Consider the following 25,468-nt stretch of genomic DNA (forward strand, 5'->3'; position numbering starts at 1 on the left):
CAAGACTCAGCCAATGAGAGACTGCCACATGATAAGCATGGACTCTGTTTGTGACAGCCCTCCCAGTTTCCTTTCCCCTGTATGGAAGAGTTCTAGTTTTTGCTGAGGACTTGAAAGAGGTTACCATAGCTGCAGATCTTGAATTGTAATTCTTTGCTGATCTTGAATAAATTCTCATTTTTGCTCTGGCAGTCTGTTTGTTTTAGGTCAACAGCTGCTATAAATATACATGTGCAGGTTCTTGTCTGGGTATAGTTTTCAATGACTTTTTTTTTTTTATAAAGAGCAGGTACCATTTTTATAACCACAAAAAATTTTTAAAAGTGAAAATCAGTACATTCAATTATTCAGGAGAATAGAGGAAGAATATTGAAAAGAATTTTAATTGATGCATTATAAAAGCATTGAGCAAAATAATGTTAATAAAATTTTTAAAATAAAATATTTAAAACAATTTGTAAACACAGCAGTCCAGAAAATAGCATTAAAATGTTTGTATAATTATACACATTTGAACACTTCCAGTCTTTTTGGGAAGTAGGCTTTAAAATTTTGGAACCATTAACTTACAGGCAAATAAAAGAATGCAGAGGAACAAATTCTACATAGAGTTACAACCTGGACAACTATTTCCCTAGAGTCTTATTGCCAGACAGTAGTTAAATGATTTTGTCAAAATAAAAATAGTCTCAATCATTCTTTGTTTTTCAAAGTAAGTATTCAAGAATTATACTAGAAAAATGTGTGCATACTTAGCTGTATTTACATAATGTCATCATATTCTGTGGCCCATTAGCCTAGATGTATTTATTTACTAATCTTGGTCCTGTTATTATACATTTAAAATGTAACCATACGAATCATCTAATCCAACTGGGTATCCATTTTGTTAGGTATCAATCACCAGTAATAAGTTCACTAAAGTAGCGTTTTCAAACACCAAAAATTAATGAAACGAAAATAGTGCAGTTACAAAGTTTAATTTTAATTAAATCTGATCACAGGTGTGCTTTTAATGATTTTTAAAAAGACTGAAATATTGAGCTACAGAATTCTGTTCTATATAAAAGGATATAGAAATCTTTATCATCTTTCCCTGTTACAAATTAGAAACTTGAAATACTTTAAATATACTCAGACTGAGTTGCTATAGCCAAGTACCTATAAAGTGAGAATTTTGTATACAAATTCGGGAATTACCTTCAAAAAAAATGGAAATAGAAATTATTTGCCTGGCTTTTAATTTTCCTGTTTGTTTCTGATCAGGCATGAGATAATTCTGGCCCACAAATGCTTTATAGATGATTAAGTGGCCACATTTCTGCAGAAAACCACCTCACTCTGTCCATGTTTTTATGTAGGATCCAAGGAATTTTCCAGTTATAGCTGCAAAGTTTCATAATTAAGGATTCAGAGTGCTAGTGAGTATACATCATCCAAAGATTTTTTCCTTTCTTTGAATTCCCTAATAATTATCAGCAAATTTGAAAAACCCATGACTTTTCAGTTCATAATGAACAAAACTGAGGCAGGTTTCTATATATGTGTGTGGGTTTTAGAATTTTTACTTTGATATTTGTTAAATAAGTTTGTGTTGTATGATCACAAGCTGTCTGAACTCATCCACACAGTAACTGTTCTATAGTTGAAATTGGCTTTAACTATTAAAATTGTATACAAGGAAATTAGGGGTGTTGCAGTACTTGGTTGCAAATAACTTGCCATCTGGTGTTGGGTCAGAAAATGCTATTTCATTAATGCCGAGAAAACAGCCAAACATGAACCAATTCCTAAAAAAGAGGAAAAGACAATTTAACAATGAAACCAAGTTAAAGTTTTGATTAAACATGAGCACAATTATATTTTAAAGCAATCCAAATAAAAAAATTTAATCCCCTTAAATATTCTTGATTAAAGTCAACATTTTATAAGGTGGTAAAATGACTCAATGCCTTACATGTTAGAGATGGAAATCTGATGTCATTTCATAGATGAGAGAACTAAGGCCCAGAAAAAGTTCCATACCAACCACCCAGCTGACTCGAGGTGATCCACAGTAATAAGCAACAAATATGAGATAATGTTGCTAAGTAAGAGCTGCAGATAATTAAAACAAAAATAACCACCAATTTTAGCCAGTAACTATATTCTTCTCAACTACATCACACACTTAGAGCTTTAACAAGGGAAAAACGAATCTGCATTTTGACTACCACTCTCCTTGATCCAGCTCAACTAGGATTAAAAGCAGTAAAATGAAATAGCTGAAAGAATTCAACAAAATTGAGCAATATTCTGTGAAATAACTGGCCTATACTTTTCAAGTTCTTTGATGTCATAGAAAAGAAAGGCTAAGAAACTGTTCCAGGTTAAGGAAGATGAAGACTAAAGAGATATGATGGCTAAATGCAGTATAATGACTAAATGTAATACGTAATCCTGAACAGGAAAAAAAATTTCTATGAAGGACATTTCAGACCAATGACAGAACTAAAATATGGATTTCATATTAGATAAAATCATTGTGTCAATATTAATATCCCAAATTTGGTAACCGAGCTGTCTTTGTGTAAGAGAATATCCTTGTTCTTAAGATACAACACTGAAGTTCTAAGGAGTAAAGGGGCATTTCATATGTAACTTATTTTTAAATAATTCAAGAAGAATGAAACATTAAAACAATGAATCTGGGCAAAAGTATATGGGGGGGGTTCTTTTTACTATTCTCGCTGTTCTTTTTATAGGGTTGAAATTACTTCAAAGTGAAAAGTTAAAGAATTGGATTCAATTAGGAGATAAAAGCTTCTGGTATACTGACTGTATAACTGAATACAAGATTTAATGCTAAATTTACTAGACTCCAAAGGAAAATGTTGGTTTGATTAAATCACTTGTAGTGTCTTTTATGAGTGACATCCACTATAGAAAAACATTAGATCTGGGGTTTCAGTCCTAACTGTCCTTTTACTAGCTCATCAGTATAAACTTGTACTAACAATCCTATCTGAGCCTCAGCTGCTTCTAATGTAGAATGAGGGTAACAGTCTACACTTGTGAGGATTTAAACTTATTGCCTGTATAGACAAAAAAAGCCAGCCTGAGGTTCCTCATATACAGGACGCTGCCAGTCATGTTACCTGGATCTTCAACCCAGATGTGTGAGAAAAGGTATGTTCTCAAATGAATGTGTTCTATATTTCTCCTTTGAGGACAACTTAATTTTTTTTATCATTGCTTATAGGTAATCTATTGCCTCAGAACTCAAAGTATTATCTACAGACCGGCAACATTCAGCATCACCTGAGAGCTTAACACAAATGCAGAGCCTCAGGCCCCACCCCAACCTCCTGAGTCACACCCGCATTTCAGCAGGACCCCCAGGCTTGCACTTCCAGGTCTGAGAAGCACAGGTTAAGTACTAACTAGTATTCTTTATACCAAAGGTATGCATCTTTTCATGTAAAATACAGAAGACGTATTTCATAATTAACTATAAATAAAAATCTTTATAGACACCAACTTTTCTCACTGCTCCTCTTTGTAAGGTATGTGTGGGTAACTAGGATTAGGGCCCAAGACTGGAGCCTCACAGCGAGCCTCTTGGTCTTCTTACTTAAAAAGTGTATAGAACCCAAAAGGCTAGAACAGTGCTACTCGAAGTGTGGTCGTTAGTTTGTAATCTGTTATCTTAAATTCAGAAGTTGAGAGAGTTAAGTGTGAAACTCATCTATCCAACCTAGATCAGGTAATTAACAAGCAAGAAAGAAGCAAACTCATTTGTCACGTTAGAAACTTTTAAGTATCAATATACAGTGTTAGTTCAAAGTGTGCATACAGAAGTTTTATAATGGACAATTCATATCCCATAAGATTCACCCTTTAAAAGTGCACAATTCAGTGGTTTTTAGTACAGTCACAACTGTGCAACCACCTCCAATATCTAATTCAAGAACACTTGGTCATCCCCTCAAAGAAACCCTTTGCCTATTAGTAGTCACTCTCCATTCCCCCTCCCCTCAGTCCCTGGAAACCACTGGTCTGCTTTCTACAGATTTGCCCCTTCTGAGTGCTCTCTACAAATGGAAGCACGTAGCACGGAGATCTTTCGTGAATGGTTTGTGCTTTTCCTTACAGCTGATGACGCTGAACACAGTTTCCTGTGCTTATCAGCCACTTGTACTTCTGCTTTGGAAGAACATACAAGAAATACATTGAAATCCTTTGCCCATTTTTAAGTTGGGATGTCTTTTTATTGTTGTGTTGTTAAGAGTTCTTTTATATATGTTGGATATACTAGACTCCTATTAGATAAGTGATTTGCAAATATTTTCTCCCATTCTGTGGGTTAGGTTGCTAATTTACTTTTACATTTAGTTACACTTGTGAGTTATAGTCAGTCTTTATTAATCACCTAGTCACACACTGTCAGTAAACATGTATAGCTTCTATAATTTTTTTTAAACCTATATTTTGTTTGTATAGATAATATTTATTGAAATATAATTTTATATCTGTTGAATCTAATAAAAACTTGGGCTTGTATTTTCCATTTGTTTGCTTTTTCTGTTTCATTTTCCAGCAATTCATCTTTATTTTATTAATGTGTTGGTCTGGATCTAATTAGTATTTGACCACAGGTAGTTTGAAAAGCACTGGCTAGAATGTTTCAGACTTGGAATGCTGTGCCCCAAAGTGACTTTATCTAGGTTTGCTTTTTTTTCCCTTCAGTGCCAACGCTTGCCTTAGCCTGACTTTGGTAGTATTTATACAGAAGTGTCTTACCAACATCATTCCCTGGCTTATAAACCAGGAGAGGTTCTGGGAAAGCTGATCTGGGTCTAATCCATTTTATTTTATTTCTTACCTGAGAGTATCTACCAGTCGTCTTGCAATGCGCTTTCTTCTCTTCAGTCTGAAGACCCAGATTCTGCTTATCCCACAGACTGCGGGTTCTGGTACATTTGAACATTGCCAAGCCCTGTGACATTCTTTAGAGCTTGGGGATTCTGGACCAGTTGGTTCAGACAGGACACGGAAGGCCTGCAATGATATACACAGAAATCTAGAGCTAACAACACAGCTTTTTTTTTTTTTTAAACCATTCTTTAAATAAAATTTAAGTATCTAAAATTAATCTTTACCTTCACCAAAAATGTTAAAATTCTTTGATATTTCTTGAATTCTTGCCAATTTAGTCACAAAATGCTTAAAAAGTACTAGCAGTTTTGAGATATTCCTACATTCCAATGTATTATACCAATATCAAATTTTCTTTTTATCAAATAAAAAAATTATAAAAGTCAGACTTTTGATAAAGTATGCAAACTCCTCTCATGCTCACCATACTAAAATGTAATATGCTATCCTAAAAACTGATAACACTAAAGAAAGTTTTTGCATATAAACTATGAAATTTATTTGGTATTTAAGTTTTTATTTAACTTATTTTGAAATAATTATAGATTCAGAGGAAGTTAACAAACAGTACAGAGAAGTTTAAAAAAAGTCCCCCAATTTCCCCCAATGTTTACATCTTCCATACTACTGTTCAATACCAAAACCAAGAAATTAACATGGGTACCGTGTGTGTGTATAATTCCATGACAGTTCTTCATAGCTGAATATTCATTTAACTATCACCACAGTCAAAATACAAAGCTATTTCATCATCACCAAGCTCCTCCTCTTGCTTCTTCTTTATAATCACACCCATTTTACCCCCTGCACCATCCCTAAGTCCTGGCAACCACAACCTGTTCTCTGTCTCTATAATTCTGATTATTTTGAGGCTGTCATATAAATGGAATCATACAGCATGTGACCTTTTTTAAGAACAGCTCTCTTCCACTCAGCGCAATGCCCTTGACATCTGTCCAAGTTGTTGCACCATCAACAGTAATATTCCACTTTACAGATGTACTAGTTTGTTTAAGCACTCACCAACTGAAGGACACTTTGGTTGTTTCCAGGCTTTGGCTATTACAAACAAAGCTGCTTTAAACATTCTGGTATGGGTTTTTGTGTAGAAATTAAGTATTCATTTTGGGGATAAATACCCAGGAGTATGACTGCTGGGTCATATGGTCAAATGTATGATTAGTTTTTTAAGAAACTGCCACACTTTCCCCAGAGAGGCTGTAACCTTTTACATTCCCTCCAACAATGTATGAGAAGTCTAGTTTCCCTGCATCTTCCCCAGCAAACATTTGTCATTATTTTTTATTGCAGCTGTTCTGATAGGTGTATATTAAACTACCACTTGAAATGAGAATGAATAGTAGAGTAAACGTATAAGTTGGTTGGCTATACAGATCTTACTCAACTTACGATGGGGTTACGTCCTGATAAATGTAGGTTGTAAGCGGAAAATGCATTTAATACACCTAACCTACCAAACCTCACTGCTTAGCCTAGCCTACCTTAAATGTGCTCAGAACACTTACATTAGACGACAGTTGGCAAAATCATCTAAAACAAAGTCTGATTTATGATCAACTGTTAACTATCCCATGTCATTTATTGAATACGGTACTGAAAGTGAAAAGCAAAATGATCGAATGGGTACAGGATGGTTGTAAGTGTACCAGTTGTTTCCTCTTGTGATCACTTGGTTGATGGAGAGCTGCCACTCTGCCACTGCCCTGCATCACAAGAGGGTGCATATGGCTAGCCCCGGGGGGAAAAAAATCAAAATTTAAGTATGGTTTCTACTGAAAGCCTATGGCTTCCACAGCATCATAAAGTCAAAAAACTGTAACTCAAAACATCATAAGTCAGGGACAACCTGTATTTGCCTACTGTCACTACACAAACAGCCTACTAAGATCAGAGAAAGAAAAGGCCAAATTGATCACTGTTAAAACCCAAAATACAAACCAACTGCTTTTCTCTCCAATGTCTGATACACACAAGAAACTATGTATGTGTATGTATGTGAGATGAAAAGCAGAAAAAAAAAAAAAGGAAAATAAGAGAGAAATAAAGATGGTAGGTATGAGGGGGAAAAAAGGAAGGCATTTATAAAAAGGTGTAAGATAAATTAATGCTAGCATCATTTCAAGATGTATTGAGACATGTAGGTATTTTTAAAAGAAAGGAGACATAAGTGTGGCATATTATAAAGTCAGATAAAAAGAACATATGTGAACTACAATTCTCTCTAGCTAAAGATTACCCTATAAGCTCCTTGAAAGGAAAAACTATACATCTCTATTCTAGAACAAGGGTTGGCAACCTTTTCCTGTATGGGGCCAAACTAAATATTTTAGGCTTTTTGGGCCATGTACTCTCTGTTGCACCTACTCAACCCTGCCACTGGAACACAAGAGCAACCACAGATAACATGGAAATGAATGAGCATGGCAGTGTTCCGATAAAGCCTTATTTACAAAAACAGGTGGTGAGCCACACTTGGCCCATGGTCTAGTTTGCTAACTCCTCTGCTAGAACACTGCTAATTAGTACCTAAAGTAGATTCTAATTAAGGGACCAAGTAAGGAATTTTTTGCCAAATATATTAACCTGCACTAAGCCACAAGCTCAATAACAGAGCTCAATAACTGCACTATACTTTGTAGTCCAAGTATAGAACTGACTACGTGAACATAAGACTGACTGACTTACCCTGCTTATATAAAGCAAAATACCACATATAATAGAAATAAATGATTTCAATTATCTCTATGGTCAAGCATATTTTAGAGGGAAAAAAGTCATTAATGGTAGCACTCTTAAGTGCCTGAGACTTCTCCCTACTGCTTTATTTTGCTTACAAATTATGCCAATAATTTAAAAGATATATACCATACCTGTTTGATGGGCTCTGCAATTAAACACCCGACTACTTTCTTTTCATCAGATATAAAGAGAAAAGTTTTGGTTTTGTTTGGGTATCTGGGAACAACTTGATGGAAGCCCAATTCATTATCAACAAGTTCTTGAACCTCTTCAACCTAATGATGTTAAAAACCAAAAGAGGTGAATTTGTTTTAAAAAGTACAATAGGAAATGCATTTATATACACAAAATTTATGATAACTATCATTTTAGTCTCTTTTATCTCTACTGCCTAAATTTACACACTCCCAAAATTATTTCACTATTGTGTCTGCCACTTTGGAAACAGGGTTTTAAGAAACTATTTTAAAGATCACTTTCAGCAGAAAGAAATTCAGACTCTTGGGAGGGATGAGGAGTAGGAAGATTTTGTTCCAGCTTTATTCACTGTTCACTGCGGCTTAACATCCAGCCCAAGAAACAAAGGCAATACCAGCATAAGATTCAGACTCTGGAGCCATTAATTTCTCAACATTAAAGAGTTTGGTTTATCTTCCACAAATGGAAGATGCAATAAAGATAAGCGAAAGTGCCTTATCTATTTAATTTCCACTTGACACTCCTTTATTTGTCCTGTAATTTTAAGTTTAATTTTGTATGAACAATAAATTTGTATGAACAAATGAAAGTTACCCTTACACCTGTGCCCAAGTGGATCATCTATAAGCAAGTGTTTTACACTCCAACATAGGTTGATACCCTGGTGGAGAATGGGGGGAGTAGGAGGAAAACAAGGATTGAAAAGCTGATGTTCCACACCTTTCTGATAGCATAAGTCGGGTCACGTGGCAGGACCATCACAATTTTCCCATCCCAAAACTCTGCTACGACACGTTCTTTTTTCCAGCCCTGTCAAAGGGAAAAAGTTACAGTTTAATTTGAAGAAGGAAAAAAAAAATCAATAATGTGGTCTGGAAAGGACAAAAAGATGAACAATGAATGATATAAAAAAGATGAGATCTAAGAAGAGTAATGTGGTAAGGGAAATAAAAGATGCCTAAACAAAGTGCATGTCCTCAAGGGGCTGACACCGTATTGGGAGACTTGTAAATAATCTATTATAAAATAAGGCGAAGTTAAGTTAAGAGCCTTTCATAAAAATATACAGAAAAAAAAAAGAATTATTAGGAGTGTGAAGGTGGGGGAGGGGTAGGATAAGCAGAGTTTTAATAAATCAAGCTAAAAATAGAATGAAGGCATGAACTACTGCAATAAAAATAGGAGAAAAGTGGATGCATTGAGCAGCAGGTGCAATGATACAGATAAGGCCAACAATAGGATGTATCTGGAGTAGGGAGGCGCCTGAAGAGGTGGGACCTCTCCTCCCAGGAGCCTGGAGAAGGCACAGAAAAGCTGCCTTGTAATGCTCTCCACACAGAAGGACCCGAAGTGAGGAGAAGGGATACTCCTCGTGTCTTTGAGTTTTGTATCCTGACTGCTCGGCTCTGCTGAAAAAGCCAGAGGTAAGGATGCAGGGTGCTCACTCCCTAGAACAATACTTCTCTCATGTTAGGGCGAAGTTCGAAATGGTACTTTTATCAAAAGTTAATTTAAATACCATCAGTCTCAAATAGTAAGGACAATAAAATGGCAGATGATAAAATATTTTTTGATCTATCGCTCTTTCAATATTTAAGCAAAAGAAATGTATCTTTTAAAGAAGTTTTACTTTCAGAACAAACCATAATGAGTGTTTTGGCTGCTTACTGCGTATCGGATTCCCTCCAGAAACCTGTGGTGATGCTGAGCGTGCTGCAGCTCGTCTTCAGGGCTGCAGGCAGCGTAGACCATGCCGCAAGACTTACATGTGGTGGCTCCGAAATGCTTCTGACCTGCATCCTATAATTGGAGGAAAAAAAAAGTCCATCTAAACATGCCACAAATAACTCTATATTTAGTTCATGTAACCATTCATTCAAATTTGTCCTTGTTCTTCTTCTATGTTGGCACAAGTGAAATACTAAATGAAAGTCTGGTTACTGCATCCTCTTCTCTCTCACCACAAACAAAATGGAATGAGACATAAAGTTGCAGTAAATTGACGGAAGAAATGAAATTGCCTTTTTGAATGGACAACGGAGAAAAAAATCAAGATGCTTTAGCTAGACCCATAGTTTTAAGAAGGAATAAGATTAAATCATAAATATGATAGCTAAGATGAACAACGGAACTTCTTTAATAAGCTTTTATATGAGAGGCCTAAAAAAGCCTTATTTCAAAGAGGCAGGGCAAAAATTTCAGGTCTTATGTATTTGTTATAGGGTATTTCTTCCTTAAGTGGTTAGGAATATTAAAATTGTTTGCCCCAAGAGTTGATACAAAATAAAAATACATAATAAAAGTTTAGGAAAAGCAGATAAATTCATGGATATAGAGAATTCTGGGATATTTGATGTCAAGGCTTATTAATTCCCATTCTATCTCATAAGGCACTGCTTAATGTTACTGAAAATACCAAATTCTGAACTGTCTATATAGGCGTTGGCAAACTTTCTGCCAAGGGCCACATGGTAAACATTTTAGGCTTTGCAGGCCACACATGGTTTTTCACATTTTTTTTTTTTTTAAATCCCAACCCTTTAAAATGCAAAAGCCATTTTTAGCTCATAGGCTATGGTCCAAATTTGGCCCACAGCCACATTTTGCCAAACCCAGGTCTGATGCAATGTAGCTATTCTCAGTAAGTCTATTATTGCAAAAATAATTTTCCTTACCCAGGAACAAATCATTCATCAGCATTCTAGTAAATTACTAGCCTTGCCCAACACTATCAGTTCAAAAAAGTACCTGAGTAGCTTTAAATGCTGCCACCAGAGCAGAGCTAGCATTCACAAAATCAGAACATTTATAACCCCTGGTAATTATGCTAAGACAACACATCAGACTGCATGTTCTATGCGTGAGAACCACCTACAGGAGTAGCTTTGTTTTAACTTTACTCACAATGATGAGCTGGTCTTTTGTTTCTTTATTTGCATCTCTGGTGTTAGTATTTTTCTGTATATTGACTTGTTTCAAGAAGTTAGTAGATGTGACGGATCCCAAAGAAGACTCTTCTTCAACTAGAGATCTTGAAATAGAAGTTTGGAAAGTTATTATTTAATAATTTTAAAATGTTTGAGGAATTATAATGAAAATAAAACAGATACGTATATAACACTTGCAGAGCACTTGGCAATTTTTAGTGCTTTCTACTGATGGTAACCTGATAAAGCAATAGGGCTAGAAATAGTGAGAAACCCGAGGCCTACTCAGAAAGGATCTTACTCTAGTGAAGAATGGCGGCAAGATGAAACCCTTGTCTTCCAAGTCCAAGTCCAAGGGGTTTCATCTACAGTACCAGATGCACACAGGCAGGGTGTCTTTGTAAGCCGATGTTGCCCTTAAAAATCAATCTTTTCCTGCTTTATCAAATCTTAGGACAGTTATTTACCCATGAAGGCATAAAGAAACTCCTGGAACACCACAGCAAATAAGTAGACTCTAGTACTGAATCTCACAGACCCACAGAAGTCAGCCACCAGCATATTACGATCCAACAGCTTTTTACTGGGGCAGTGAGTGAGACTAGTACACTCACTTGTCCTCGTGCCTAAAGTAGCAGCCCACTATTCTCAAATTCTTAGGGAAAAAAATTTTTGGTTGGACAGATGTTGAGGCAACCTTTTCCCATTAGGAAAGGATGATGGCATTGAGATTGCAAACTGGAGCCCCTCAGGACAAATCCAGCTAGCAGGTATGTTTTGATGGATCCACAGTGTTTAAAACTTTGGATTAGCTACCAATACTTTACAATCTAGAGATTTCACTTAAAAAAATGTGTATTTCCAATACTGCAAGAGATACTATAAGATCACTAGACCTGTATTTTGTCGAAGAATCTCCTAGTTGGAGCTACAGAGCACACGCTCTTTTATGGGACATGGTCTCCAGTTGGCTCCAGTCTCCACCCCGCCTGGCTGGCTCTGTAGGCACTGAGCCTGTAACCCTTGCCTTATAATGAAAAGACCTCTTCCCAAGGACCAAAGAAATAGAAATCTCTGCAAGGAAAAGAAACCAAGTGTCTAAATCAACAGGTTCAAACATAAACTGACACTGACAAATGAGAAAACACTGGGGAAAAAACTGTCTAATGCTTTATGCTAACCCAAGCTGTCTTGTTATCATCTCACCAGAAAATGGCTTTCAAACTGTCTTGACAAACCTATAGTAGAGAATATATTTCATATTATGACCAATATAGACATACACATATAACTGAAAAAAAAATAATAATCACTCAAAAATGCTGGATGTGATGCCCTTAAACTGATTTGACAACCTACTAATCCCTGTAATCTAAAAAACACCTGTCTAGGTCGGTGACCCTCCCCGGCTTATGCAACCCTTGCTAAGTAACTCAGCTCTTCCCATCCCTGCACACGTGACCAGTCTCTTCTATCCTAGCAATTTTAATACTTTGTTATACATATTTGTTTAAATGCCTGTCCTCCTCAAACCATAACTTCCTTGACAGCAGGCTCATGTGTTATTTATTTCCACATCTCTAAAACTCAGTGTTGTTCAATACCACATAGTACTCTATAAATGTTTGCCAAAGGAACGAATGAATGAAAATGAATGTGACACTATGAACCCAGAGAATCTGTAATCTACCTAAAATCAAAGTCATAGATTACACCATGAGAAATTGATGATATCTAACTTTTTGGGCCATACATAACAAGCAAATTTCAAATGATTCAAACAATAATCTCCTAATATCTCCTTATGCTAGGTTAAATTAGTTTATACACTGTTACTAGCTAATTGTGGTAGGTTTCAATCCTCAATAAACAGTCATGAAAGAAGACAGACAAGAAAAGGGAAAGGTAAAAAACCTAGGAATATGGCCTTTGAAGGGGAAAAGCTGCCCACCCAACTCAGTCTCCAAGGCATTCAGGGTGAGGTGCCATATGAGTAGGAGAACTTAGCTAATAAGTTCCTTGCTCAATACCTTTAGTTATTTATCTTCAAACAGGAAGAGAGGAACCAAAGCTGCTTAGCAAGATGTTCAGACTGTAAGAAACTTCTTTTTCAGAGCTTTTCCATTTATGCTCACATGCACTCACCCCAACCTGAACTTTGACCAGGACAGCGGCAGCTTCACCGCTAGGATTTATAATAGCATTAAGCGGCTGCAAATTACTTATTTCTCTGGCCAGAGTTTCATCATCTAGAAAGTGGAGTAATTGTATCTACACCATGAGGTTGTAAATGCCCATTAGACATTAACTATTATCAATGTACCCATGGGAGGCAATAGAGCCTAACAGGCTTTGACTGAAAGGTGGGTTCTAGTCGTGGTTCTGCCACCTAACAGCAGTGCTACTGTGGCTGAGTGATAGTTTCCTCAGATGGAAATGGCAGTAATAGTATCAACCGTCTGGGTTGCTGTGAGGGTGAAATAATGGGTGTAAACTAATTATTATGGGCCAGGTACTGTATAAAAATGGAACAATTATTATTATTCAAGCCCATAAAGGCCTTTTCCTTCTCTCAACTCTTAAGTTCTAAGAAATTTCTGTGAGGGTCTGACTTCATCTCCTATTCTCAAATTCTCCTTCAAGGGGAGGAAAGAAATGCTCTCCAAACTAAATAGTATAAGAAAGAAAAAGGGACCCAGTAGACTCATGCTTAAATAAATCTTGAACATTAAAATAAGACCAACCCCTACCTTTTTGTATTGACTGAAGACACACTGAAGATGGGATAGACAACGGACTCAGGAGAAACTGGTAGGGAAAAAAATAATAATAATTTATATTGTAGAATAAACTTAAAGGTTTAAAGCATGAGATCTTAAAGATTAATAAGACCAAAATACTCACATTATTTGATTTCAATATATAACAGTAATCAAGACAGGATGGTGTTGGCAAAACGATAAACAAACAGATCAATGGAACAAAGTAGAGAGCCCAAAATATACCCATGCAAATATAGTCAACTAACTGACAAAGAGACATAAGTTAGTTCAGTGCAGAAAGGATAGTCATCAAATGGTGCTGGAACAATTGGACACCCATATGCAAAAAAAAGACATACAAAAATTAACTCAAAATGTATCACAGATCTAAATGTAAACTGAAAAACTAAAAACTCCTAGAAAAAAAATACACACGAACTTGGGTTTGGTAAGTTTTTACACACAACACCAAAGGCACAATGCATGGAAGAAAAGTTAATTAAGATGGACTATTTTCAAATTTAAAAAGAAAGCAATCCAATTAAATATGGGCAAAAGAGCTGAATAGACCCTTCACCAAAGACATACGGATGGCAAATAAACACAAAGGACGCTCAGCATAATTTGTTATTAGGGAAACGCAGATTAAAAGCACAATGAGATATTACTACACACCTATTAGAATGGCCAAAATCAAAAACAATTGACAATAACAAATGCTGGAGAGAATGCGAAGTAACAGGGATTCCATTCATTGCAGGTGGGGATGCAAAATGGCACAGCAGCTATGGGGTATTTGGCAGTTTTGTATAAAGTTAAACATAGTTTGCCACACAACCCAGCAATCATGCTTCTAGGTGTTCACCCAAGCGTTCTGAACTCTGATGTTCACATAAAAACATGTACACAAATGTTTATAGCAGCTTTTTTTCATAATTGCTAAAAACTAGAAGCAATCAAGATGTCCTTTAATGGGGAATGGATAAACAGACTATGTTTGGTACATCCATAATTCAGCAAAAAAAGGGAATGAGCTATTGATAAACGCAACAACACAAGTGAATCTTAAAATGTGTTTTACTAAGTGAAAGAAGTCAGACCCAAAAGGCTATATATTGCATGACGGCATTTGTGTGACATTTTCACTGGAAGAGGTAAGACCATGGGAGCAGAAAACAGATTAATGGTTGCAGGGGGATGAGGAAGGGTGGAATAGTTGACTACAAAGGGTACACATAAGAGAAATTTTAGGGTGAGAGAACTGTTCTGTAGGGTACTGGAGTGGTTGATTCACGGCTCTATGCACTTGGCAAAACCCACAGAACTGTATAAAGAGTAAAATTTTGTGTATGCTAAAAAAAAAAATAACCCATGGTGTTGAGAGATCCCAAGACGGAATGCAGACTATGACAAATGAATCTAACTGTATTAAAACTGTATAAATAACTGCACTGAGGAGCTATGGGGAGAAAGATGACCTAAGTAACTTTACAAAATGGTGTTCTGACTAGAAATTAGAAGGCTAAAGACAAAAGGACTGTGCTTAATTATTACACTCTAATTGATAAATATGTTTATCACAAGAATATGAATTAACAATCCTGAAACTGTTTTGCAGGTATACTGGGACTGAACTTAAGTAGGCAGACAGTAATTGGCAGGAATCAAGTTTCTCCCTGAGAGAAGTTACAGATAAAAAAGGGAGTGAGGGATAAGCCCTGTGGTACTGGATTAGAGTCAGAGACATCATCCAGTTTGGGTTTATATTTAGCTGTGTACAGATAGAGAGACACAGAAACAATTACAGATATTTGCATATACATGGGTTGGGATATTTTCTAGCTCTGTCTGCTGAGAGGGCCTAGGAGCAGTGACATTCCAGGAGCAACAAGCACACAAGTCCAGATCTTGGTTTCTAAGTAATATTCCCTAATAGAAGGAACCAGGCGTTGCTTAGAGAAATGGCTGAGTCTAGGACTGGGTCAGGGAAAATGCAAGATGAGCCTAGAGCATCTTGTAGTTTCAGAAAGTAATGAGGAAGTTCTCAAAAATCAAAAAAACGGGATATGTCAAAGAGCACTGACCCGATAAGATCTCCCAATGGTCAAAGCTAAAACAATATGAACAACAGAATAAATCATGTAGTATTAGATTTTAACCCAAAATATAAAATAAATATTCATGAGTGCATATTGATGAGTATCCAGGAGTCCATTTATTTATTTAAAGATTGAATAAATAAATGAGAGAAGAGACAACTCTTCGTTAAGGAAGAATTCCAAATAATATACATAAATACTTGCCCTTCCAGGAGATGGAGCTTAATCCCCACCCCTCCCTGAAAGGCTGGGCGAGACTTAGTGACTTACTTCCAAAGAACAGAGTATGAAATAGGAAAAAGAGTAACTTATACAGTAAAGAAACTGGGCAAACCTGACCTTAATCCAGCGCTAGAGGTTAACATCATCTGTGAGTCATGTGGACATCAGCACCTGACATGATGTGCTCAGCTGTATTCTTCCCCCAACCCCATAACCCCAATCTAATGATGAGAAAAACATCCGAAGAACCCACGTTCAGGAACATTCTATAAGGTATCTATCTGGCCAGTACATCTCAAGAATGTCAAGGTCATGAAAAACATGGAAACAAGGAAAAGACTGAGAAAGCAGTCACAGACCAGAGGAGACTAAGGAAACATGGCAACTAAGTGCAGTGTGGTCCCCTGGACTGGATCCTAGAACAGAAAGAGGACAGTAATGGAAAAATTGGTCAACTCCAAATACAGTCTAGAGCTTAGTTAACAGCAATGCACCAATGATCAGTTTCTTAGTTTTGACAAAAGTACCACAGTAATAAGATGTGAACAGTGGGGGATACAGGGTAATACAAAAGCTCTCTGCAATATCTTTACAACTTTTCTGTAAATCTAAAATTACTGCAAAATAAAAAGCTTATTAATAAGAAAGACAAAAGTTCAATTGTCTTTCTTATTCAAGTTCAAAAAGTTGATTTTCTCAGAAAAACAGTACACTGAAAGTAGGCTATTTTATTTAGTAAATGAGATTATGCTTTTAGTTTTATCTTTTTCTGTATACTTCCTGTGAGCTACAGTTTCTCACTATAGTCTTTATGTCTACTCCTAAATAAATTTTAATTCATTTCCAAATGTACAGATACAGCCAACAAAGTAAAGTTACCAAGAATCGGGCTGGTAAGTAGAATCTTAATTAACTTCTTTCTATATTCATAGTTTAGTAAATACTGTTTAAATGAACAATGACACTGTAAGTTAATAATAGGATTTCAGAACTAAGAAGAATTGAAAAATTAAGACTAAGCCCTCACTTTAGAGATCTCTTCTCTAAATCACACAGTTAATGAGCAGCAAACTTAAGACAATACCCCAAGGTTGCTGCTGCCCAATTCAATGCCCTATTACAGCTTAGTATATTCTGCTTACAAATGGCCTTTGATCACAAATATATAACATAAATTGTTTTCACTCCATTCTATTATTTGGGGTAAAAGGTAGGTAAAATGTGTATGATGAAAACACCCAGCTCTAGGGAGCCTAGACATCTCACAGACCAATTAGGCACCAGTATTTTGCCTTAAGTTCCAGCCTACCGACTCCTTGTCTCCTCCTCCTCAAAATGTCCTGCACTGCTTATCACAGAAAACAGTGTTACCAAGATAAACACAGACACAAAGTTACAGATACTGAATATTTTTTTAAAAATCCAAATTATTGAATATAATTTCATATTGACACACGTAATGAGGCATTATTACAAGCAAATAAACTCACTCTAAGAAGAAGTTTTTTCTTACCTGCCTTGTTCTCACTGAAAGAATCCTCTGAAGGAAAACTCTTACTTTCATCAGTTTTACATTCCTTTGAAGAAACAACTCTACCTGATGAATCCTGAAAATAATGAATAAGTAAAATTAGGAAACCTATACAATTCTTACTCGCTTTCTATTTAGTGAATGAATCCCAATAGATCTGCTTCTAAAACAAAACATGTAGTTTGTTATAAATTACATTTTATAACATAATTTTAAATTCTCAATTTACAATCTATTTTAAGGAAAATTTCTTCTATAGTTACTAAATGTACCTAATCTTCTAAAAGACAGGGTGTTCATATTTGTCTGTAATTTGTCAACCTGTCAAAAATCTATTATTTCCTGATAAGATGACAGATTGAAGATTATAGAACATTCCTTCTATAAAAATGAATTGAACAAAAAAAATTAGTAAAAACAGGAAAAATTTCCCCAGGAGCAACCAAACTGCAAAGGGACAACTTTTTGTCATAAGCTTTAAAAACAGCCAGCTAAGGGAAAAAAAAGAACATTCTAGAGTAGCTGAAGAGGCTTCTAACTCCCACTTTTTGGGCAGTTTAACAGGGAGGTAGGAAAAACAAAGTAGAACAAATCCTGACAAATTTCACTAACACTACTAATTTGGTGAGACTTAGAGAATATATAGCTTGAGGAAAAAGGAAAAAAAACTTTGATTAAGGTGGAATTCCTATTCAAGATCATAACATTTCAGAAGAGGTGGGACAACCAACCAGTTTGCCATTTTTCAGGGCCCCATAATGAGCTACGGAAAGGTTATGCACCCTTGAATGAAAACAGATTTCACCCTTAGCTAGCAGAGATGAATAATAAGTAGTGGGTACTTAAAATCTTAAGAAGAGAACAGAACCAAGTTCCACAAATTTAAGATGCAAGAAAGCCCAGCTTCTCAGGCTGAAAACTAAACAGAACCCAATACCTAGTCCCTTAAATGAAACTCAGAAAAGAAAGTCAGAGAAGCGTTGCAGAGAAATCATCATGTCACTATAACACGACTGAATCCTCATCACCAAATAGATATGGAAAATACTAATCAGGAGGTGGATGGGTGGAAAGGCAGGGTCCCAGCCCACACTTTGTTTTGTTGGATTGAGAATTTTAGCTCGAGTTGTGCCCCCAAGTTTTAAACATTGAGGTACATTTATAAACAGTGAAGTGCACAGATATATAAAGTATAGTTTGATGGATTTTGATAAACTTCTATACCATGTAACCAAGACCCCTATCAAGATATAGGGGTGTGGGCTTTTTTTGGTTTTTTTTGTTTTTGTCAGAAACAATATAAAGAATTAGTAGAATTAGACTGTTACGACTTAGGCAGCAAAACATGTTCCATTTAACAATATACTTGGCAATATTTGATACACAGGAAGAAACATTTACAGTGGGAACTGCAAACCTCAGTAGCAAGTAAGTAAAATTAGCAGCAAAACTAGACTGATCTAGATATGTATTCAAACATTGACTTAGTGGAAGAAAATGAAGAGCCCATTCCTGTCAAATGGTAGTCTGACACCACGTTTCAGGATTACTGCTGTGCAGGAATATGGGCTTAGCTTTGCCAGAACTCAATTTTTCATGAAACGCCAGAGATCTTATATCTTTTAAAAATGCTGGCTCTAAATATTCTGTAGACTAAGCAAAGCATCCATGGGCTGGACCTGGTCCACTGGTCCCCAATTACAATCTCTGCCTTTGAGATCTGAACTTTACGTGACTCCTAGAGGTATGCACTGGGGTTGAATTTGAGAGGAAGCAATGAGAACAATCAGAGGAGGTAGGTGAGGAGGGAAATGACTACAGTGAGAGTTTGAATTGCTCAATATGTATGCCTCAGTGTAGTGGGCACTGCGTGAAAACCTGTCAGTTCGCCAGCTACGAGGGTTGTGATGAGCATACTTAAGTCACCACAGACATGGAAGACGCCAAACTGGGGAAAGCTTTTCTTAAAGCATGTTGCCCTCATTGTTTTCTGCACCTAGCTACCTCAGAAACAAAACAAAACAAAACAACAACCTTTTCCTCCTTACTGATAGGTCAACAATAGAAGGTATAGACCTGTATTGTTGATTATGGTAGCCACCAGCCACAAGCAGCTAATGAGAACTTGCAGCATGGCCAGTCCAAACTGATATATGCTGCAAGTGAAAATATAAACATGGATTTCAAGGACTTAGTATCAAAAATAGAACGTAAAATATCTCATTAATAACTTTTTATATTGATTACATTGAAATGGTAACATTTAAAGTATATTGGGTTAAACTTTTAAAATTGTTTTTAACTTTTTTTTCATGTGGCCAATAGAAAATTTTAAATTACACCTGGTTGGTATTGTTTCTACCAGACAGTACTAGTCTAGGCTAGCTGTGTTAAATATGAGAAAGATCAAGAAAGCACAGAGCATCCATGAAAACATACTATGTAAAACAGACCAAAACCCAACTGTGCATTCACAGTGGTCATCTCCAAATAGTGGGATTACAGAAGCTGAATATTTTTTATATTCTTTGTAGTCTCTTAATTTTCTAGAATAAGCTAGTACTTTAAATAATGAGCTGAAACAAAAACAACATGCTCATTCTCTGGAAATCTACTATCTGAATTTTGTTATTTCCAGTTTCTAAAAACGTTGACTACCAAATCAAAGTTAAGCTTCTCTGGACTTCAGTCATGCAGGAACTTAATAAAATGTAAACCTTAATGCCAAAAAAGGGAGGCAAGTCCCGTGTTTCTGCCCTGCCTCTAAATTCTTTATAGTGATATTATTTGGCTTCATAAAAGCAGTCCTCCAGAGTTTAAACAAAATTTTGTTCAAAGTTTTATACATATATATCATGTACACTAAAGTTTTGTTATATAGCCAACTTAGTTTTAAAAGTGCTATATTTAGTTTTCTTTACCTTTATTAATTTTTGTTCATTTTTACTTCTTTCACTCAGCAGCTCAACATTCAGTTCCTTTTCTAGTAACAAGCACTTTGGCACTTGCCTTGTCTCAGAACTTCCTTCACTGACAGTCTCTACATCAGACTCTTCAATAACTTCTGATTTATTCTTCTGGGTGAGTCTCAATAATGGCTTATCTTCCAGGGACAATTTTCTCAGAGGCGTTTTTTTCCGACTAACAAAAAAAGCTGCTCCACCCTGAAGGGTAACTTGTGGTTTGACTTTTTGGCTTAGAACCCGAGGAGGATTTAGATTATTTTCAGCTGAGTAACAATTATTCTCTTTCTCCACATTTGGCTTATAGGCCACTCGATTTTGCTTGGAATTTTTAGAATTCTTTGATACAGGCTTGATGCATTTGTAACTTGGTTGATACTTAGCAGTTAAACTCTTCTGTGATTTTTTGTTCACTTTCTTGGAGCAGACTGGTTTTCTCTGCCTTTTTTCTGTCATACTAGGATAAGATTTATCTTCATTATTAGTTTTTGGACAAGTGGATCTACTCTCTTTTATCAGCTTTCTCTCCAATGGATTGAGGTACCACTTATCTTTGTTGTAAAAGGATACAGTAGACATAGCAGATTTAAATGGTGAACCTTGACCGGCAGGTGGCAATCTAATTTTAGTTGTTTTGAGTGAACTTGAAATGAAATGGCCTTGTTGAGAGTGATGAAACTTCTCTTCATTTTTATCGCTGCTTTGACAAGTGTGCTTTTGATTAGGTGATGGAAATACATTTTCAGTAAAGTCCAGAATTAATTTCTTTGATGGAATATCTGATGATAGGCTGTGAAAAGAAATACAGTCCATTGGTAAGTATTGTTATTTTGCTTTAATATTTGTGTCAAATTACTGCTAAGCAATAAACAACTCTCCATCTAAGGCATATTAAAAATACATCCTCTCCATCAAACATCCATCCATATACATTATTAGCTTAACAACAGGATTCTCAAATTCTGTCTTTACCTAACAAAGCATTTGAATATTTTTCAAAACTAAGAGCCCAATAATGTTTGTGAAAACAAACACTGTTTACAAAGAAGCTTTGAGGGGGGAGTGTATAGCTCAGTGGTAGAGCACGTGCTTAGCATGCAAGAGGTCCTAGGTTCAATCCCCAGTACCTCCATTAAAACAAACAAGCCTAATTATCTCCCCTGCTGAAAAAAAAAAGAGGATGTGTCCTCCTGAAAACAATCCTCAGTAACAAAGAAGCTTTGAGATACACATGTGTGTGTGTGTGTGCACGCGCGCCCACACGTTTTGAAACCTATTTCTAAGTCTTGGCCATATACTTTGCTACACGTTCTCTACAACGATTAATTTTACATAATAAACTACTGCCTGTTCTGTGGGGAGTAATTTACAGGATTCCTTACAGATGAGCACCTACTGTACGTAAAACACTATGTTAAATGTTACATAACAGAGCAGAAAGAATCAAGGTAATGAAAGATTTGACACACATTTCCAAGCCATAGAAAACAGCTCTCTCTGATCCCCTCCAAAGCCAATAAAGAATTAATTATGAAAGCTTACAGTATTTCCAGACTAGAGTTAGAATATAAAACATTACTGTAGCCACAAGGAGTAGGTGAATGGAAGAATGGAAATATTTCGAAATAGGAGAAGATAAAAAATGCAAGACTGGATTTTTCACTTTTAAGAGGTTCTACCCATAGGATGAGACTTACTTGTCACAGTTCAGAGAATGCTGCTTCCTCTTCCTTGGAGTTAAAGCTGACATCTTCTTAACTGAACTCCTATAAGCAAAAGGACAATTATAATAACCAAATTCATCTAATGTATACAAAAATCACAATATCAAAAGTACACTTTAAAAGCCTGAAAAAGTTTTCAGATGGGTGATGGTCTATAAAGATGCAAGAAAAATGTTTTTTGAAAAAGCAAATCACTTTAAAAAAAGACTGAAACCATGAAGGTTAAAAAAAAGGAAAAGCACCACATCACAGTACAATTTAATTAGTTAATTAAGCAGGATAGTACGTTTCAAGCTGGAAAATCATCCTACTTGGAGGAAGAATTTTACTCAGAGCACACCTCCCCCCTTCAATTAGCCTGATTAATTCATACGAAGTTTAATCGCTATATTCTGGGCAGCTGTCCTGCCATGGCTTTCACCCCTCCCGTTAGATGCTCTTGCCCCAGGCTTCCATTGCACCCTACACTTCCTTAGTAATCCATTCAGCACATTTTCTTGTTGTTGGTTTGATTGTCTTTCTCAACAGCCTGCGTGTTCAATGAAGGCAGAAACCGTCTCTAACTTTTTGATTAGAAGCCAACAGGAAGACGGGTGGAGCATAATCCTCCCTCATTTTACTAGCCCAGGAGCAGCTTGTTTTCCTTGTTTACAAAATTCTCTGCCCTCCTAAGGCTGCGGATAGTAAACACAATTATCCACGTTAACTCTCAAGCAGATGCTATGTTGCTCTATTGTTACTCAGTAAGAGTTTTCCCTTCCCCTTCCTTCGGATAGGGTATATTTTTTAAAAATTACAGAAGCGTGATTTCAAAGTTAAACAGAAAGACCAGGGTCTCTGGTAATTCATGTCGAGCTACAGCTTAAGGGGAGACCGTTCTGGGGCTGACAGGAAAGGCAGGAGAGAAAAGCACCCCTGTCACCGAAGGCTGGCAGGGCAAAAAGACCAGAAAATTCGGGCGTCAGAAAGAAGGAAACCCAGTGACCTGGAAGCGCGGAGACCCGCTCGCTGGCTTGGGTCTCCCGCCGCGAACGCGCCAAGCCCCGAGCAAAAGCTCTTTTCTCCTTGACATTCACCCCCACGTCCCACAGAACCTCCCGGTCTCCCGGCTCTTCCACCTCCCCGCCTCGGCCCTCCGCGGCAGTCACCTGCGCCTCGGAGCCAGCGACCTCTCCTCAGCCAAGCCAGGGGTCCTCCACTGTGTTCAAATTCTCGCGCGCCAGTCCGGGCAGAAGCCGCTGCGTTCCAATTCGCCGCTTCCCAGCGCTCCCTGGGGCTGGCTCGGTGATTGGCCGGGCGCTGGCGCTTGCCCCGCCCACCCGGGAGGCGGTCTCCAAGCTTCTCCCGCCCTTGGAAAGCGAAACACTCTCTTCTCACCGAAACTATGTCTTCCACAATCCTTTGCGGCAGCGCCGGGCTCCATTCCCAAAGCCTCAATTTAAGTGTATTCTGGGAACCGTAGTTTTCGGCAGAATAAAGGCGCGCTCTTGAACTCGAGGCACATTCTAGGGTCACGTGGTGTAAGATGTTTTTCTAAAAGCCGACTCTTCAAGATTCTCGAGGCAGTTATTTTTCACATTTGAAGCTTTATTGTTAGTTTAACTTTTTAAAAAACTAGTAATGTTAGGTTTCTAGCTCATTTTAAGTTAAATTTTAAAATTAAATCATGACAGTAATATCTACATGCCAGGCATTCTCACATGTTTTATGTGTTCTGTTTCATTTACTCCCACTACAGTCTATGAAATATACATTTACACCATTTTACAGAGAACAAAACTGAGAGCCTGAAACAATTACTATTTATAGGACAGCTGGGTTCTTGCTTTGAAAAGCCGGGAGGTTCCTAAAGCACTCATTGGTCATCAGCTACTGTGCTGAGCTTTGTGTACCAGCTTCTGGTACAGTCTCTGGCACACTTTTTACTTCTAAATAAATTCGGTTAAATGATGTGCTTAACTTCATAGAATGAAGTAAGTCAGAGTGAAGTTGCAAAAATAATCAGGTCAAAGCTAAGTGCTGTGGGACTTTTCCTTGAAGATTATTTCCACTTTACTGAGGTTCAGAGGTTTGGAATTTGCCCAATTTCATAGGTGGCAGAACTCAGATTTAAAGGCAGAGCAGTCTGAGTCCAAATCCAAAGAAGCATACCGCCAACAACTCACTGTAATTGACTGCTCACTATGTTCTAAATCCTTTGTGCCTATGAATTTATTAGACCCTTTAAAATAACCTGTTAATTAGCTGCTTTATTCATCTTCGTTTTGCAGTTAAGGTAAGTGTGGCACCGAATGTGCCCAACAAGCGGTGGAGCAAGAATGAGAATCCTGGAGGAATCTGGGTTTATTGAAAACTTAATGAGCTTCTACTAACGGTCAAGTACCGTGATTGGCTCAGTGACCACCCAGCTGGGCAAAAGTTTTCTGCTTTTCCGGAGTCCATACGCGGGTGAGACGGAACAGATAAAACCAACAAAGAAGCCTCAAGACTTGACCGCCAACTGGGTGGAGGGTCTGAAAATACAGTCAGCCAGGGGCATTTTTCTCTTAAGAAGACGGAGTTTCCCTGCATTGCTTTCCAACCACCAATGGTCCTGGCTCCAACCTTTTCCTCAACTCCCAAGTAAGCTAAAGCCCGGAGCGCGCCCACACTTCCTCCTCACTAGGATTGAAGGCGGTGCCGGCCGCAGGCATTATGACGTCACCCGACGTCCGCCGGAAGTTCTCGGAGGAGTTCCGGGGCACAGACGGCCTCCGCGCTTCCGGTATCCAGAGCTTCCAGAGTTAAGTGCTGTTTCTCGGCCCTGGAGTGGCCGCGCCGCTGCCGAGATCATGGTGTTCTACTTCACCAGCAGCAGCGGTGAGTGGGCGCCGCCACTTCTCGGGTTTCTGCTCGACCACGGGGCTCCGAAGTTGGGACCCCTAGACCGCCACGGAGCCTGGTCCTTAAGTGCCTCCTCGGCATTGGGTGACTCTTCCTCCGCCCTCACGGTCCCCTCGCCGTGTCCGGCCCCATCCTCCCCGTGTGCCTCCTGGTCAGGGCCTGGGGGGCGTAGAGGGAGCATCTCCTCCTACTGTCTTTGCTTCGGGGAGTTATTCTTGTCCTTCAATCGGAAAGACCTCCTGTCGCTATCTGGAATTGGGCAGAGTTTGTGGACTTTTCCACACCCCCATCCCAACTCTTCCCTCTCCCATCCACCCCCATAACCTTTAGTCTGGCTGTGCCCTGGTAATTGCCCACTTTGAGAAAGAGACCCCTGCCAACAACTCTGCCTTACAGGAATAGCGCATTACCCTTCTAGAAAAGGGTTGTAGGGCCTGGATGCTACAAAAAGCAGTAAGAAGACCCCGGAATGGCAATACAGC

At 37.6% G+C, this 25,468-nt stretch overlaps 2 protein-coding genes across 3 annotated transcripts in view; one reads left to right on the plus strand and one right to left on the minus strand.

The window, feature by feature from the left end:
* Positions 1 to 361: 361 nt before the first annotated feature.
* On the minus strand, positions 362 to 23,482 carry ESCO2 (establishment of sister chromatid cohesion N-acetyltransferase 2). Its single transcript, XM_045504911.2, has 11 exons — positions 23,252 to 23,482; positions 22,077 to 22,145; positions 20,338 to 21,169; positions 17,399 to 17,492; positions 13,553 to 13,610; positions 10,780 to 10,906; positions 9,544 to 9,675; positions 8,596 to 8,685; positions 7,809 to 7,952; positions 4,865 to 5,040; positions 362 to 1,790 (listed from the first exon to the last, which is right to left on the minus strand). The coding sequence occupies exons 2-11, from the start codon at positions 22,127 to 22,129 to the stop codon at positions 1,658 to 1,660; spliced, it is 1,839 nt and encodes a 612-aa protein (XP_045360867.1). The 5' UTR covers positions 22,130 to 22,145; positions 23,252 to 23,482; the 3' UTR covers positions 362 to 1,657.
* Positions 23,483 to 24,809: 1,327 nt separating this feature from the next.
* CCDC25 (coiled-coil domain containing 25) overlaps positions 24,810 to 25,468 on the plus strand; it is a 34,163-nt gene continuing 33,504 nt past the window's right edge. The window contains exon 1 of one of the 2 annotated variants that reach the window (XM_074355808.1): positions 24,810 to 24,962. In XM_074355808.1, the coding sequence (XP_074211909.1) occupies positions 24,935 to 24,962 (28 nt within the window). In that variant the 5' untranslated portion in view covers positions 24,810 to 24,934. The remainder of the gene's footprint in view (positions 24,963 to 25,468) is intronic. The other variant, XM_074355809.1, reaches the window with a different exon arrangement.

The sequence above is a fragment of the Camelus bactrianus genome, chromosome 31 (assembly GCF_048773025.1).
Source record: "Camelus bactrianus isolate YW-2024 breed Bactrian camel chromosome 31, ASM4877302v1, whole genome shotgun sequence".
NCBI classification, from domain to species: Eukaryota; Metazoa; Chordata; class Mammalia; order Artiodactyla; family Camelidae; genus Camelus; species Camelus bactrianus.